At 47.3% G+C, this 17,343-nt stretch overlaps 3 protein-coding genes across 3 annotated transcripts; all 3 read left to right on the top strand.

Annotated features, from left to right (window-relative positions):
• Positions 1 to 2,015: 2,015 nt before the first annotated feature.
• H6S33_008462 (uncharacterized protein) lies at positions 2,016 to 3,830 on the top strand (the record flags this gene model as incomplete). The annotated part of the gene is made up of 3 exons (XM_044839812.1): positions 2,016 to 2,339; positions 2,407 to 2,689; positions 2,755 to 3,830. 3 exons carry the CDS (start codon positions 2,016 to 2,018, stop codon positions 3,828 to 3,830), a joined length of 1,683 nt encoding a protein of 560 aa, XP_044688007.1.
• Positions 3,831 to 6,286: 2,456 nt separating this feature from the next.
• Positions 6,287 to 8,382, top strand: H6S33_008461 (uncharacterized protein; the record flags this gene model as incomplete). The annotated part of the gene is made up of 7 exons (XM_044839811.1): positions 6,287 to 6,629; positions 6,696 to 7,034; positions 7,107 to 7,249; positions 7,317 to 7,451; positions 7,505 to 8,128; positions 8,185 to 8,318; positions 8,376 to 8,382. The coding sequence occupies 7 exons, from the start codon at positions 6,287 to 6,289 to the stop codon at positions 8,380 to 8,382; spliced, it is 1,725 nt and encodes a 574-aa protein (XP_044688006.1).
• Positions 8,383 to 13,787: 5,405 nt separating this feature from the next.
• Positions 13,788 to 15,993, top strand: H6S33_008460 (uncharacterized protein; the record flags this gene model as incomplete). The annotated part of the gene is made up of 5 exons (XM_044839810.1): positions 13,788 to 13,815; positions 13,878 to 13,951; positions 14,005 to 14,294; positions 14,350 to 15,443; positions 15,524 to 15,993. The coding sequence occupies 5 exons, from the start codon at positions 13,788 to 13,790 to the stop codon at positions 15,991 to 15,993; spliced, it is 1,956 nt and encodes a 651-aa protein (XP_044688005.1).
• Between the last annotated feature and the right edge of the window lie 1,350 nt (positions 15,994 to 17,343).

Raw genomic sequence — 17,343 nt, 5'->3', positions numbered from 1 at the left:
GGAAAAAAGCAAAAAGGGAAAAAACGGAAACCCCAAACTATTAGCCAGAAACACAACCATCAAAGCCTGCTTCGGCGCAGACACTCAGCATCGCTGCAACAACCGGTGCTTGCTTTACTTGCTGCTGAGGACTCTCTGGCACTGCTTTTTTTTTTTTTTTTTTCCTTTTACAAACCACCTGTGCCCCGTTTTTTCTTTGCTTCCTGTGGGGCTTACCATCCTTACAAACCTGACCGTAACTTGTACGCTGAGTGAGTATTTTAGCACCTGCCTGCTGGGTTTGTGTCCTTGTCCGGATGATGGGGATGTTGGGCACAAAAAATCGCGAGCACGGAGCTCTGATGCAGACTTGAACCGATGAATGACTAGGTAGGTAAAGTAAGTAGCATGATGTTGAAGGAGTGGGAGTGAGTGGGGAACAACGGAATGAAAATGCGACGACAACGTTGACAAAGAGCAACGTTGTCGTCTTTCGTCTTTCGTTGTGACAAAGGCACCAAAAAAAGGTACCCAGCGAAAGAGTGACAGAGACTGCTGGTGTCGTATCGGGCATTCCTTCACAATCTGGCGTTGGCTGTTGGGGGCTAACTAGGACTAAGCAGGAAACAGCAACCTCCTCCCTTCCCATCACCCATCCATACACTCCCCCGATTGCACTCACACACACTTACTCACTCACAATCACACACACTCACACAACCCAACCCACACACGTCTCATACATACATACCTAATCAATAAATTTCAGAGACCTTTTTTTTCATCGTTAGTCTCAATCATACGTTCTCATCCATTACTCTCTTCAACATACCTCACATCATTGGACAGATACACGCCTCTTACCCCCCCCAAATCCACATATCCCTACCACCTCCCTCTTTTCTCCGGATTGGATTTTTTTAAAACCTTTTTTTTTATCGAAATTCACTTGGGATTTTCTACCCAACAGGATGCCTGCTGCAACAGACACTCCCACCCTTACCCTTTCCCTTTCCTGCATCTCCCATCCCCTAGTTCGTCCATCCACATCCATTTCCACCCCCCAAAAGAAATCTTAACCAACCAACCAGCCTCTTCCTTCCTTTCAAATTCCCCCAAACATAATTTGCCCAAGAGTTAAATCACACACCTCCTTTTTTCCCAATGCGATACAGACGCACACAGCTTAGCGGAACGCGCATGTCCATGCCCTCCTCCCTCACTCCGCCCGGCACGCGCCGCTGACTTTGTAATAGTTAGTAGTGGCAAAGCCCCATCTATCTCCATAATTACATCAAGGGTTCGACGAAAGCCCTTTCCATATAATTCCTTCCCACACATTGAACCCCATGCCATGACGCCAATACTTTTCCCAATTCCGGGTCATACACTGGGCTCTCCCTCTGACATTCTTCCGCTTCCATTTCCCACGCACTCCACCATACACCAGAGGCACTTCTGGCACTGGTTACTCGCCGCTAGTCCCATCCATCGCACAGCTACTTCTGGGGCTACGCGCCACTACAACTTCTTCCCTGCTCAGCTGGCTTGCCTGCCTGTCTTGACGAGGCCATAGCGGTTCACTCTTTATCACCAGGGGACCTGTCTGCCTGCGGGGTTAAACTAAGACGCGTTCGGTACTACTTTAATACTTTACCATAGCCGGGCCTTTCTTCTTTGACGTTCTCTCTTTTATATTTATCTATCCTATCCTCCCCCAAGTGTACATTACAATATCTGGTTCTTCACACAAAAAAAAATATACAACTACATCAATCCACCCACCCCCCCATCCATCCATCTTAATGTTGAACATCGCAGTCCGGCCCCACATCATGCATCCTCACACAGCATACCAACCTCTCGAAGGTCCCCATTCCTTTCACCCGGCCGGTATCTTCAATAACTTTGACTCTCCAAGATCACCCATAAGTCTAGGTTCAAATGTACGAAGATACTCCATATCGTCGGGGGCTCCCTCAAGATACCAGCCAACACAGTCGGTGAGCCGGGGGCTTCAAACACCACCACCAGATATGGCTTCAGGGTACAAGGGCACTATTCCATCGTATAACCATGGCCAGCAGCTTCGACAGTTTGAGCCTCCAATTGCGGGTAACGGGGTGCCAAAATCACTGGACAGCTTCCGGATGTCGAATACTCAGTCGTCGTCGTCAAATCAGAACTACATTGCCCGGCGAAGAGAGAGCCCGCCGATCTCGAGGAGGAATTCCATTGCACATCCCGAGCAGCCATCGTCGTCAAAGAGGAGGAGTTCAACGAGCAATGCCGCGGCGTCGATGACAGTGCCGGCCTCGATAAACAACACCAAGGCCAATTTGGCCGAGTTCGCTGCACAGGTTTGTCATCATTGGTCCAGCCAGGTACTATGTGTGATAGCGTGAGTTAATATTGGCCGGGGTATAGATCACATGTTTGTTTTGGTTTGAATCTTCGCTTCTTCTACAAAGAGTTGCGGAATCTTCCACTACCCCTGTTCCTCAAGGTCTACTGGCTCCCGACGCCATGCCAAGTCTAGGATTTAGAAAATGGGTCACAACTATTCTGTCTACCACACAGGTGTCACAGAACGTCATATTACTCGCGCTATTGTTCATTTACAGATTGAAGAAGAGTAACCCTTCTGTAAAGGGAAAGCCCGGTAGCGAGTTTAGACTGCTCACCGTGGCTTTGATGTTGGGAAATAAGTGTGAGTACTTGTCTCAAACGATCGCCTCGGGTTTAGCCGTTTTTGTTTACTGACTTTAAAATTAGTCTTGGACGATAATACGTACACAAACAAGACTTGGGCTGAGGTTTCTGGGATTTCAGTGCAGGAGATTCACATCATGGAGGTAGAATTCCTGAGTAATATGAGATATAGTTTGTTTGTGTCGAGTGAGGATTGGAATGGGTGGCACACGACTTTGGGTCGATTCTGGGCGTTTTGGGACAGGGCACAAAGGGCGCCCATTGAGATTGGTTCTAGGATCCCGGCTCCGATTACACCGACTTTACCGATTGTTCCGCCATCATTGCCTTCACCGCCACCTTCAAACAGCTCATCTCCACCATATTCTTCGTCGACTTCAATGCCAGGATATTCCCACCAACTGGGTGTGCCTTCATTGATGCCGGCTCATTCGCCAATAACACCAATGCCACAACCTGATTTCCAGGCTTTGTCGAGGAAGAGACCATATGATTCAGCAGCTGGGATGCAACCGCCGACAAAGAGGGTTACAAGGTCAATGGGGCCAATGTTGAACACCTCCGGGACACAATTCCCTCTTTTGACTCCTTTGTCTACACCTTCACAGTCGCAGCAGGTTCCCCGCTTGTCGATCAATGTTTTCCCCTCAACTTCTGGCAGCCAACACCACAATTTGGCCCCTGTTATGTCTTCGAATCAGCTACCCCTGCCGGGAACACGTGCTATGCAGAGCGTATACAACCACCCACCGATCTCACCGGTATCAATTGGCCCATTGAGCCACAACATGAACTATGGATCACAATCCAGAAATACTTCCCCGTACTCGCAACACAACTCCATTCATCATTCTGCAGCCTCGTCGCCGACCACCCCGGGATTTTCGTCGCAGCAGCAATCGCCTAACTGGATTCTTGGAAACAGGAATTCTCCATACAGGCCTGTTCGTGGGGTCAACACACTTCTTGTGCCCCCGCCGTCGACTTCTGCCGAGCCGCCAGCACTTTGCTACGACCAGATGCACTACCAACCGTTGGGTAAACCACGAACTGAGTACAAGACTGGGACTGTTCCATATATGCAGACGGAAACTTGGCCACAATCCTGGCCAGTCGTTTACCCGGATTACAGTTTTTAAGGAAATCCGGTCATTTCCTTTTTTGTTAGTTTTCTTTTTTTATATTTTGTCGGCGGTTGATTATTCATATCCTTAATAAGGACAACCTCGACATATTTGCATTACACAGGATTGGGTGGTTATTTTGATTTTGAAATGTTTAAGCGGCTTTCTTTCGTTTTTTAGTGGATACCTTGTGTTATGCGGCTTTCCGGTGTTGCGTTTTTTCTTTCTTTTTCGACCTTGTGTATTATTATCCTCTTTTGCTTTGTTTAATTGCTTTGGGGAATTTGTATATTTCTGGTGCTCAAGAGGTCGCATAGGGAAACGGAGTTTATTTGTTTTATGCAAGGGAAGGGATGATGGCAAGGAAGGTGGTGGGAATACCTCGAAAGCTTATGTATGATTATTTAGAAGTAAAATCCCTGCATCTGAAGCAGAAAATTGAACCCTAAAAAGTATTGGTTCTGGAAGATATTTTGTTTGCCTCAGACTGTCGTTCTTGATGATCCCAACCTGGCTAATTACTGAGTGAAGCTCCCGAGTCTTGAAAAACGGTTTTTCTATTGCGGATGAACCCATTTTCTTTAGTGGATCCATTGGAGATTGGTTTTGTGATAATGATGATCATGTGCCAAGACAATGATCACGGCACTCATGATTGGGACCCCAATCATTCAAATCCCCAAACTTCGATCTAATCTACTTATTAGTTAGAATTAAGATTAGCTTATCGCCGATATCGTCCTGATATAAAGCCCCGTATTGGCCGGGAGCTTCCCTCAACTAAGTGATATACGAAGAGTCCTTTTATGTTATCAATTGTATGAGAACCTCCGTTTATCAAACCAGTCCCTCTAGGAAAGATACTGAAATTTCCGGGAGCGCTCCTGATGGGAGGTACCATCTGACTGGGGCATAAAAAGGAGGGCTGGTCGGAGGGGCGTGTGATCAGTCCCAGCCATTTCAAACCACCGGCCAGAGGGAGATTCGTGATATATGCCTCCCCCTCCTCCGCAGTTCCATTTTCCCGTGAACCAGCAGCAAAGGGAAATTACACGGATTTGTGTATTCATCCATCCAGCCAATCCCATTGAAGGTCGAAGCGAGAGTAGGAAGGGCGAAAAAAAAATGTCATTTTGGTCCCACTCCGGATTTGGGGGACGTGGTGATAAGCTGTGAAGCGGTTAAACTCAAGATAGGTATCGACTTTAACCGGCGGAGAGCAGGGTAACTTTTGTCAGTCAGGAGGGATCGCGAATCAACGTCGCCCGAAGCCCTGGTTGGGGGCTTTTGGGGTCCCTGCCGGCCGGTCGCTGGTCCTTCCACGAGGTAGGTACAGAGAGTAGCTAAGCTGAGGGACTTGTTTAAGATCCTCCCGGACCCCCCCTTTCAACTTTGCCTGCCTCCATAGCTTTCTGTCTTGTTGTTCGTTCGATACCAGACGGGAGGCGAGGGTGAAGTCGTAAGCTGGCAGGAGGCAGATGGATTGATTATTCCTCCCTGGCTGAGTAAAAGAAAAAAAATCACGCTGGCGGGGGTAGAACGGGAAGCACGTTTTTCACTTCTTTTTTCTCGGTGGAGCCCCAACCAAGGGGAAGGGGAAGGGGATAATCGGTTGTGTGCATTTTATGTACCTGATGCCTTAGCACGGGCAGTGGTGGTGGTTGGCCGCCGCCGCCGATGGAAGAGGCTTACCGAGGAGAGTTACGTCAGTTCTACGGAGCATTTTCTAGGCCCTAGGCTGGCTTGGGTTATCAGATTCCCCTTCCACACATGATTCGAAGGACCAGATTCAGCCTCTTTTATCCGGTGCACTGGAACGGCTAGGCGCCCTTTTTTTGGGGCCTGGAGGGGCATTCCTGTTCTTATCGGAAAAAAACAAATATCAGAAGCCTGGAAGGGGGAGGGTGTTACGGGCGGGAAGCAACAAAGACGCCGATGAGTAAAGGCACGGAAGGGAACAGACAGACAGGACAGGCAAGTGAGGGAGATAACTCGGACTGTAGAGAGCGTAGGTTAGAGATGCGCGCGGGAGTGAGATCTAGAGAAACAGAGCAAAGAACATAAGGGTTCTATGGGATAGGGTGTGGGATGGAAGGGTTCTTCCCCGGGGACCGGAGTGGGCCAAATTATATTTTTTCTTCTCCCGGTAAAATTTTTCCCGTGTGGAGGGTAGATCTGGGTTGTGTCTTGCAGCAAGCAGCAGCAGCACAAGCAGCAGCACAAGCAGCAACGCCGTCACTTTCTTCTTGGTGGGGGTTACATTCTCATTAATTCTCATATCACTGATTTCACAGCCATTTTTTTTTCCCTTTCTTTCCTTTCTTTTCCCTTTATTTCTAGATATTACTGCCCCTATCTCCTCCGTCACCTTTTTTTCTCCCCACAGGTAAAACATCTAGTCGCCTTCTGCCTGTCCGTCTGGCACGACAATCGCTCACTACCGTAATTCCTCAGCAAAAGGTTAATTCACGATGATGTATTCTACCATGAAGCTCAGAGCTGTCCCTGCGGCCGCGGGATTGGCCTCGCGCGGTTCTCGCACAATTCTTCAACGCCAGGCGGCCGCTTTCAAGCCTTCTGTTCAAAACCAGATTGCCCGTTCGTCGTTCAAGCGTGCTTACGCTTCAGAGGCTTCTCCTGCCCCAGTGAACAAGGCCCCCAAGAACAGGTTTAGATACTTCAAGTACGCATGGAGGGGAACCTACACACTTGCAATTGTGGGAACCGTTTGGTTGGCCTACTCCATCTACGAGACTCGTTTTCCTAAGGAACAGACCGAGCCTGACCCAACAAAGAAGACACTTGTAATTCTTGGTAAGAATCTGATTTCTCCTCTGGAGAGCCAATTCGAGTCATAGATTTAATATTTTGCAATTTTAGGATCTGGATGGGGAAGCGTTGCCCTTCTCAAGAAGTTGGATACCGAAAACTACAATGTCATCGTCATTTCACCACGTAACTTCTTCTTATTCACCCCTTTGCTTCCCAGTTGTCCCACCGGAACTGTGGAGCACCGCAGTATTATGGAGCCACTGAGACACATTCTGCGTCACAAGAAGGCATCTGTCAAGTTCTACGAGGCCGAGGCAACCAAGATTGACAATGACCGCCGGGTTGTTATCATCAATGATAATTCGGACGTGAAGGGAGAGATTCACCAGACTGAGGTTCCCTTCGACTACCTTGTCGTGGGTGTAGGAGCTGAGAACGCGACCTTTGGTAAGTCAATGGATTAGCATGTGACTATGGATTTTTGGGATTTGGTCTAATATTTGGGATTGTGTGTAAAAGGCATTCCGGGAGTCAGAGAGCATGCATGCTTCCTGAAGGAGATTAATGACGCCCACAAGATCCGAAAAAAGGTTATGGACTGCATTGAGACGGCTATGTTCAAGGACCAGACGCAGGAGGAGAAGGAGCGTCTTCTTCACATGGTGAGACATATTGCAGTTCCGGTTTATTATCGTGAAGCTTGAGCGGTGTGCTTATTAAATCTACCAGGTTGTTGTCGGAGGTGGACCAACTGGTGTCGAGTTCGCCGCCGAACTGCAGGATTTCTTTGAGGACGATCTCAAGAAATGGGTTCCGGGAATTACCGGTGACTTCCATGTCACCCTTGTTGAAGCTCTGCCAAATGTGGGTTTTATGACCTCCTGTGTGACTCACAACTGTTCTAATTCGTCCGATAGGTATTGCCCATGTTCAGCAAGACATTGATCGAATACACCGAGCAGACATTCAAGGATGAGAAGATCGATGTCCGAACCAAGACAATGGTTAAGAATGTGACGGACAAGTACATCGAGGCGGAGGTGACCAGGCCCGATGGTACCAAGGAGAAGCAGATCATCCCCTACGGATGTCTGGTTTGGGCGACGGGTAACGCTGTAAGGAATGTTATCAGGGACCTGATGGGACAGCTCCCACCACAGAAGAACTCCCGCCGTGGTTTGGCCGTTAACGAATACCTTGTCGTTGATGGAACTGAAGGAATCTGGGCTCTTGGAGATTGCTCAGCAACCAAGTATGCTCCCACAGCTCAGGTCGCATCGCAACAGGGCGCTTTCTTGGCTCGCCTTTTCAACACAATGGCCCGCACCCAAGCTTTGGAGACTGAGCTGAACCACTTGGATGAGCTTTCCAAGGAATCTAAGGGCGAGGACCAGGAAGCTTTGGAGAAGGAAATCCAGAAGAAGAGCAAGGCTATCAGTAAGGTCAAGCAGCTGTCACCCTTCGAGTACTCTCACCAGGGGTCTTTGGCCTACATTGGAATGGACAAGGCGGTTGCAGATATCACCTGGTTCAATGGAAACGTGAGTGCCCTTTAGCCCCCGGCATTTTAGATTTTATTTACTCACCTCCCTCATAGCTTGCCTCCGGTGGTTCTTTGACATACCTTTTCTGGAGATCAGCGTACCTGTCCATGTGCTTTAGCACAAGAAACCGTGTTTTGGTGCTCATGGATTGGCTCAAGGTTAAGGTTTTTGGGCGTGATGTCTCAAGGTTAGTTCTTATTTCCATTCTTTAGCTCTGAACCGCATCTAATCTTCTGCCACACAGAGAGTAAACTTCTTTTGGGTTATTTGGGTATAATTGGGTGTTCACAAAAGCTTTCTTCCAATTTTGTTTGGGATCTGGTTGAATATTTTATGTGATGTGTATTTTTGTTATTTGCGCTTTCCATACCATATTGCGTTCTTATCAAGGTCGCAGAAAGCATAAAAGGGGGGGCGTGTTTTACTTTGTCATTATGATAGATAGATTTCCACGTTATACTTTTGTTTGAGCGGTTAGGGGTCTCGGGTCTTTTTTCCTTCTTCTTTGTATAATGTAATTGTATCTACTTTCTTTTATACTAGTGATTGTCTGGTAAGGAAATACGATCTACATTATAGGGTGATAGTTATGAGCTTTCCTCATGGATCTAACGATGTGTTCGAGTGAGAGTTTGTGAAGTTCTCGGTTCTTATGGGAGCTGACAACGCATCTGGGGCGAATTCACCCACAGAGCTCTAGCACCCGTCCATGCCAGCCCAAAAATAACAGCAGTGGTAAAAAAGAGGCCAGATCTCAACTCACATCGAGGGAGAGAAGACTCACCTAGGCATCATGCGTCCCTTCCTCCGACAACGCCGCCAACGCAAGCTTTCTCTAGTGTAGGCACATGTATGTAGGGATATCTAGAATAGCTTGATTCCACGTACTTTACCGAGACTTGGCACGACTCCCGCCGTACTGGGAAAACAACATGTGCAATTCCTGCAAGTCTGTCTGCAAATCTGCATAGTAATCCGTTTTTTTCCCCATGTTTCCCCAAAAACCTTGTTTCTCGGATAAGTTCGGGGAGGAACCTTGCAGCGGTTTAAGCATTGCCATCTGGACCGGGTGTGGGTGCGTGTGGGGGGTGGGGGCCCGATATGTTCCGCTATTACTGCTGCTTTTGGGGTTTTGAGGTGCGAGGTGCGAGGTGTGAGGTTTGGGGTGTGATGTGTGATGTGTGAGGTGTTGGAGATGTATACGTCGTGTATGATGATAACGGGGCAAGGGAGGTCCCGGTTTGTTCCTTTTGGCCGAGGTCTTTTTTTTATATTTTATTTTTGTACTGGTTAGTCGGTGAGGGGTGGGGGGGTATGAGGTGCGGTTTTGTCGGCGAGTGTAGGTATCGTGTTGCTTGGTAGATGTAGAGCACGGGATTGTCGGCGGCGGGGGCGGGATTGTCGGCGGGAGTGGGTTTTTGTTGTAGCGTAGGTACAGAACGACATAACATACATGCGGTTTTATCGGCGGGACGGGTTTGTCGGCGAGGGAGCGATGTAGAGTAGGTGCTATGCCATGCACATATGTAGTTGATAGAAGCTAGACATGCAGTAGAGTGAGGAGGATGAGGGCAGCGTACGCAAGACCCCGCCTCCGCCCACCCGTCAAATATGCGTGTGCTAACGAGGGTACTAAACCCTGCTTGCATGCATGAATGGAAGAAAAAGCGAGGTGACTCGACAGCTGGGGTGGACGTAGGTATTGATGGTGAGCACGAGACTGGAATCTCGCATCTACCTCTCCCTTCCCTCTCTCCCTCCCCCCCCCCCCTCCTCTCTAATCAGGCTAAGGATAATCAAGAAAAAGGAGGACGAGGAGGAGGAGAAGCTTACATACATGAAACCCCGAATTCCGGAAGTGCACTCGATACTTGGCTACAAGCATCGGTGATCGATCACAACTTTCTCCCCTTGGCATCTCCACAGAGGGCGAGCAATGCTAATTGTTGAAAGGAAAAGTTACTGGGACTGTATTGGTTCTTAGCTTAATACTGAGGTTGCGATAGATAGACCACGGGGTGTTGCATATCACTCGAGATACTTCGATCCTATAGGCTCCAGCTAGGTATTGCCCTGCCCTGCCTTGAAGCAAAGGTACGATGCCGCTTGACCTTGTTCGCCAATCACATTTTCTATAAGGTAGTTCGTCATTGTTTAACCGCGGTTAAGGGGAACAATATTAACAATTGTAGGTCAAACCAGCTATTATCGTAGTAAATAGCTGTAGAGATGCGGTATTACTCCGCGTTAGGCACAGGTGCTATTGATTAACAGGGGAACGGGAATGATTAGACCATTATATATATGGGGTGCTATAAATTTCAAGGACGTATTTGGATGCGGCCATAGTACTCTCGTCCTGGACTTCGAAACTTCCCAAAAAACCTCTCACGTGACAGGTCGAGTGAGTTTATGTGATCCAATTTCAGAGAATAAAATTTCTCTTTCGTCTGTGCCATTTTATAAGTTTATAATAGCAACTTTATCTACGTAACTTGCCCATATATCATCACACGAGTGGAATATATGTGAACGAAGGAACATGCTCAGTTTATGCCCCATAAAAGAAAAACCTTGTTCTGTGCGGCGGCCCTTTTTTCCTCTCTGAATTTCCTGTACCCCTTCTCATCTCTGACATTATGATATTAGGCTTGGTTGCTTTGGGTACCAATTTACTTTGAATCCTTGGAGCTTCAAGTTTTGTCCGCGGCTGTTTCTGTGGGATGAGTCCTGAACCTGGCTTTCCACAGAGACTCGAAATCTGATCCGCAATAACTCGGCCTATTCTTAATTAAGGTCAACTAGTTCGTAGTAGATTATTGTCAAGTACGACTAGTGTTCTTGTGGAAAACTACGCTTGACTTGCTGCGGTGGGTATTCGATGGCTACCCTAAACCTCTTAGACGTAGGGTCTAGCTCCCCGAAATTTCAATGAACCCACAAGAACGCACAGACGTAAGCACGATATGCTAAAAGGAACACAATCCGGTTGATCATACCTACCGCTTTCTCAAGTCTCCGAAGAAGTCCAAAGCCTAAACATTAAGCCCCAAATCCAAGAAACCAAAGCCAAGACCTGAAGAGACGCAAACGCCTCAAAAGATGGCATAGAGTAGAATTCCCAGCTAGCTCTGGCCAACGTTAGTGGGTGGAAGTTAGTGGGTGGAAGTTAGTGGGTAATTACGGTATGGAAAATACCTTCTTCGGTGAGTAGTCTGCGCGCTCGGCGGTGTAATTTAGGTGGAGTTGAACATGCCTGACTTCAGAGTTAGCGGACAGAAGATGGTCGGGAGGGAGATGGTGATGAGGATAATGAGATATGTTAGAGACGAGTGAAGCTGTGTGGATGATGTAGGAAGGACAGCACCCTTAGGAGATGGTCACGAGACTATCACCCAATCAAGACACTTTTTTTTTTCATCTATAAAACTTCGCTCCTCTCAGCGGATGGGATCGTGCCTACTATATAGTTAGCGGATAGAAGAAAAAGCGGTATAATATGTTATGGTGGGGCAATGAAGTGGTTCAGTGGATAAAAGAAAAGCGATATGCTGTGATATGGTGGGGTGGGGTGGGATTATTTGGTGGGACTGCTAAGAGGGACTAGATAGGGCTGAACGCAGGGTTACTGATTGTCCGAGCTGCGGTAGATTAGTGCTACGAGTGTGGGTACGAGGGTAGATTTCCCGCATAGGTTTCGCTTTGATGATGGTGATAAGTAAGGAAGGATATGGGCCGTGTGTTTTGCGTTGGGCTTGGTTTGGTAGGGTGTTGGGTCACGAAGCTTACTCCTCCTTTCGCTGGGGTTTGGGCGTAGCTTCTGGTGATACCTACACAACTTTGTAGACTCAAACAGTCATGCGTAGTCTGCGAGTGAGCTCATACGTATTTTGAACTAGTTTGAGTCAATGGGCTCCGGTTTGGAAAGCTCGCATGTTTCATAAGGGCCCACATTGGTTCTGGCGAAGTGTCAATGATCGAAAATACAGGATATAACACTACGTAGTGCATGGTTTGGAGTTGAGGGAAAAACAATATCGATAACAATAGGAAAGTATCTATGCACGTGTTATCAAGACGTTATATCTCTCATGCCTGAGCTCCTTTTCTTTTTACCTCGATATATACGCCATTCAGTTTTGTTAAGATCATCGTGATTATAACTCGTAGCTAGACGACGTGTATGTAAACGAAAACTCTTGCCCTGTAATGTGGAGATTACAAAATTACTGTAGGGTATTTTCTTCTTAATAGACGAGCATCACGCATCGAACAGCGGAGCACTTAGGGCGCGACTTTGAACACTCACACGGATCCGTCGGACAGAGAAATGTGGAAACGGTACAATTTTCTCTTTTTACCTGCATGTAAATAAATAAAAAGAACAAACTTCCTTCGTTTCACTGGCCATGCCTGCCCGAAAACTGGCCCAGAAAGCTGCGTCTTGTTGTAAATTATAAAGTGCACTTTACTTACTGTAGTTATAAAAAGGTAGATCTTTGGTATTCGTGCCCCCTGCCTAGGGTTCTGGCTATATAAATATTGATGTTGGTTCACTTTAACATTGGAGAGTAGGTAGAGCGTTGATTCTGTATACATGTACATTAGGTGCTTATATTTGAAGCTTGAGGCTTGACCGTCGAGATCTGGGACCTGATGGTCCTTGTTCAGAGAACGCGGGCGGGGAGTATTTATTGGTTACTAGAGCCAGTTCTCTATGCAAACTAAGTTATTATTCTCATTGGAATATTTCCACCGGAGACTGAGTTTATAGGGGTCGTGAAAGTAGAAATTACACGTATCTCTGATATAAAGAATTATGAAATCCAAGGCTGCAAATGTTACACTTTCTAATGTTACTAAAATTGACGTGGCCTCACTCGAGCTCGTACCATAGCTGGAAGGCTGAATGTACTTTATGAACTAATCAATCAACGTGGCCCGGTCTGCATATAATTAATGAATTAAATAAACAAAAAACAAAAAACAAAAAAAACAACGTGGCCTCGCTCTCAGTTACTAATAATCGAGTGATATTGTATGATGACTTGGTATAAACCTAATAAAACTAGGGTAAGCAGAAAATTCCATGTCTATCACTGCCTAAAGAAATTAACATTTGTCTAAGCAATATATTTGTGTTCAAGAGGGAAGGAATGCAACTAGGCAGCTGTATATGTAAATCTTGTCGTCCTTGTTTTGAATTCGATGCACAGCAACTCACTCGAACGGTGTCCAGTTCTACGGCATGCCACATCTGCCAAGCTTACTTAGTTGACAAGGGCTGGAACAAACCATGCTCGAAACCATAAAGTACTCGGGGCAGGCAAGAAGAACCTGAACATGAGATATGCAGGCAGGGATTCAATTTGCAGTTAGTTCAAAATATGCGCGAACCAGAGACCGTTACCGCCAACACTCATGTTCAGGTTCTTCATACCTGCCCCGAGTATTATCACCTGAGATGGAATGTGGCTCAGGAAAGCCGTGTGACGTATGCCTGCACACCCCTGCTTTGTCCTGAGCTAGGCAGTAATCTGCCCCGCTTAAAGCTCCAGAGCTCAAATACCGTTGGTATTTACCCATCATCACCTCCGGCCTACACTGCCCGTATACACCCTCAAACCGTTCTTCCGCACATAATTCATCTTCAAAAATGACTTCCGCGACATTAGTAGACCTCCGTAAGCTTCAATCCTATAATGTTAGATGTAACATGCTTGACTCGTAGCTAACTCCATCTTAGCGGCCGAGCTGCTTCATGATATCTTTGGATATATAGGCTGGAAAGAGGTCATAAACTCTTCAAGATTGATATGTGTACTATTCCCATCACCAAACAATCAAATGGTTCCATCTAATGCTTCAGACAGAAAAAAATAAAAGGTGTCGTCGAACGAGACTACTTCTGGCAAAAACGTCTCGAAGATGCCATCCAGCTCCCATACAGTCTCAGCAACCTTCCGCGGTTCAAAGATGTCCCGACAATGCGGCTCTTCCTCTCAGTCACCAAAGCCCGCACCTACACCTGGGGAGAAAACGCTCTCGGTAAGCTCGGCCACTCGTATCCAATCGCCGCTAGTTCAAGAAGCCACAGAGGCATTGGGATCCCGCTGGAGATTAGAACTTTGCGAAATGTTTTTGTCGTAGATATTAAGGCTGGGTAAGAGCTTCACTACTACGCAACATCATTCTTAAGCTAATTACTTGGCTTATAGCGGTTGGAGTACTCATTTCCTCACTTTCGATGGCGAGGTTTATAGTTACGGGTCGATGACTGGGCAGCGTGGGTTTAGGCAGCCTGATAATTCTGAGCATGCCATTAAGATGATGATTGATACCCCCATCGCACGCATCTCTGCCGGCCGTAACCACCTCATCGCTCTTGATGTAGAGGGTCAAATTTACTCTTATGAAGACCTTCATAACCCTCCCAAACGAATCAATTTTATGGAGAGCTGGATTATTAAATCGGATCCGTACTCAAGCTCCACTGAAGTTGGAAAAGTTAGGAAGGTTGTGGGTGGGTGGGATTGTAGTGGTGCATTGGTATATGGACATGGCCTTCTCATCTGGAAGCATGATAAAAGGATCTCCGGTACCAATGGCATAGGCGAGGATGGTAGGCTTGTCCAGGAGAGCCTAATTACACCACCTATCCTTGATCCGCAGGAACACCAAAGGACAACTATCCTAGAGCGCGAAAAAGAAATCATTGATTTCATTCTTATTGAAGGTTTTGTTGTTTTTGTAACTGCGGGCGGCAGGGTTTACTGTATAGAGGAGAGGGACGGAGTCCCTGTTTTACCACCAGTCTTTCTTCCTCACTTTTCCGTGCACGAACCCACGGATGAGGAGATCCTTGATCTAAAGGGATATAGGAATAAGAAGGCTGACCGCATCTCGGGGTTTTTCAAGAAGTTTGCGGTTTACAATAGGAATGGACTTGTCCATGTGGGGGATACCGACCTTCTCAGAAGAGCTGTTCAAAACAACTGTCGACCAGAAGTTCCAGTTCCTGAGAAAGACGAAATAAGACCACTAGCCATTCCCAGCCTCAACAAATTTGGCACAATTGCTCAGATAGTTTTTGGCGACTACCACAGTCACGCAGTCACACAGGACGGAAAATTACTGTCTTGGGGTGTAGAGAGTCAGAATTGCGGATGCCTTGGGATCGGGGATCTTAGAGAAGCGGAACGTAGAGGTGTGGTATGGCATTGGCAGAATGGGACTCTTGATGAAGCTGCAGAAGTGTTCTTCCAGGACCCGCCACATCCTAAAAGCTGTTATCCACCCAGAGGGGAAGATGGTAATCCTCAATGGGATGCCATAGGTAGGGCAGTTCTGTCGCAACGACTCGAGAACCCTGACTAATTGCACTTTCAACAGAGAAATTGGAAGGCACCGAAGAAGATGTGCGCCTGGACAGGAGAGAATATTGTGTTTTGGGGGTTTCGGCAGCTGGATGGCATTCGGCTGCGCTTGTTCTCCCTGTTACCGATGATTTACTCTTCGGAACTGAACCCGAGGAACGCACTCCCGATGCTCAGGAATCCTCAAACCGTGACCTTGAGGTTGATGTAAATACGTTGGCGCCGCCCTTCGTGGGTCATGGAGGCATCGAAGGTGTCTCAAGCGCCGCGAGAGGTATGAGGGGTGGATTGAGGGGTAGGATCGGAGCGAGGCGTGTTATGAGGGGTGGGTTTACCAGTGGAGTTTCTTCTAGCGGCGTGCGTGTGACGGGGCTAGACGAAGAGATGAGACAGGGAACTCAAGAGCTGTCCCGCGCAGCTGGTGCGAGAGAGCCTGAAGATGATAGGCCTCTTAGGGTTCGTAGACAACAGCCTCCGGCGGAATAGGTAGGCCTATAAACGGGGGGAATTATTAGAACTTGCAAAATGAATGATACCAAGCTACCTACAGTACCGTACATTTGTCTGGTTTTGCGACATGCATGTTTTTTTATTTATTTTTTTATTTTTCTGGATGACTTGTCTTGTTCTTTTGAACCAGTAAATTATACCCAAGAAGAATAGACTTTAGAGTAGGGTCGACGGCACTTTGAAATTGAAATGGGACCGACTGTACATAAATATCTCATCGAGTTTTTATTTCCGGTACCAATCGTGGGAAGCTCTGTGCGCTTTGACAGCAGCAAAGCTTAGCATGTGCCAGGACCAGGTACTCTACTCTGTAGTAGGTACATGTAGGTAATTAAGACGGGGGGGGGGTAGAGTATCATGTTGTTATCCAGCTTTATCTAATACACCAGCGAAGCGTGGGGTCTCTACAGGTAGAGTAGGTATGTAGGCACTATGCTCTACTCTAGTTACTCGACACGATAACCAGCTCACCATTCCTGGGCGGCGTGGCGCGGATCTCGGGTTTCCTAACTCCTTTACCAGGTGGGCATGGCCGGGAGGATGAGAAGGGAGTTTTGTTTGTTGTTACATCCATTTATCTTATTTATCAGCATCTCATTCAAGGCAAGGTATGCCAGTGTGTTGCTGTGGTGCAGCTCGGGACAAGAGACTCCCGGCACAAGAACAAGGGAAGTAATTAGTAAGTGCTCTCTCTACTCCACATCTGCAGCCTCGATGGCAGATCGGAGGGATGATGATGGAGAAGAAGAAGAAGAAGGCTGGGAGGGATATATTTTACTCTGGTTGACTGACGCCGAAACTAGGGGGGGGCGAAGCAGCAGGCCATTCGTCTTCGTCTCACCTCTTGTGCTTTACTCAATCCTTTAATCCTTTAATCCCTTCCTCTCTAGCTCGGGAGCACACAGCTGATCGAGTTTGGGGGCAAGTGAAATGATGTGACACAGCAACGACGACGACGACGACTCTTTGTGCTCCGCCTCATGTGTGGTGCGCAGCTTCGTTAGTAAGTGGGTGAAAGCAGCAGCAGCAGAGCAGGTATGTGGCTACAGGTATGTGTGTAGGTACACACTCTAGCTACCGTACGTACCGGTGGACAGCAACTACCGGGGGCGAGAGAGGTTGAGCAATTTATTTAAGATAGGAGCAGCTCCTGGCTGTCGACATATCTGTCCCTCAACGGCTGGTGGTCTGTCTGGTCTATATCTATCTGTCCTAATCTATCCGTCTGTCTGTCTGTCTGGTCAATTGGAATCTCAACGGCCTTTCTTGATACATACTACATACCTCCTACAGTAGTACCTACATCTTGCATACACAATACTCTGC

This window comes from Morchella sextelata, assembly GCF_020137385.1.
Source record: "Morchella sextelata strain SCLS chromosome Unknown scls_26, whole genome shotgun sequence".
Taxonomy (NCBI): Eukaryota; Fungi; Ascomycota; class Pezizomycetes; order Pezizales; family Morchellaceae; genus Morchella; species Morchella sextelata.
This window is presented reverse-complemented; position numbering and strand designations above follow the sequence as displayed.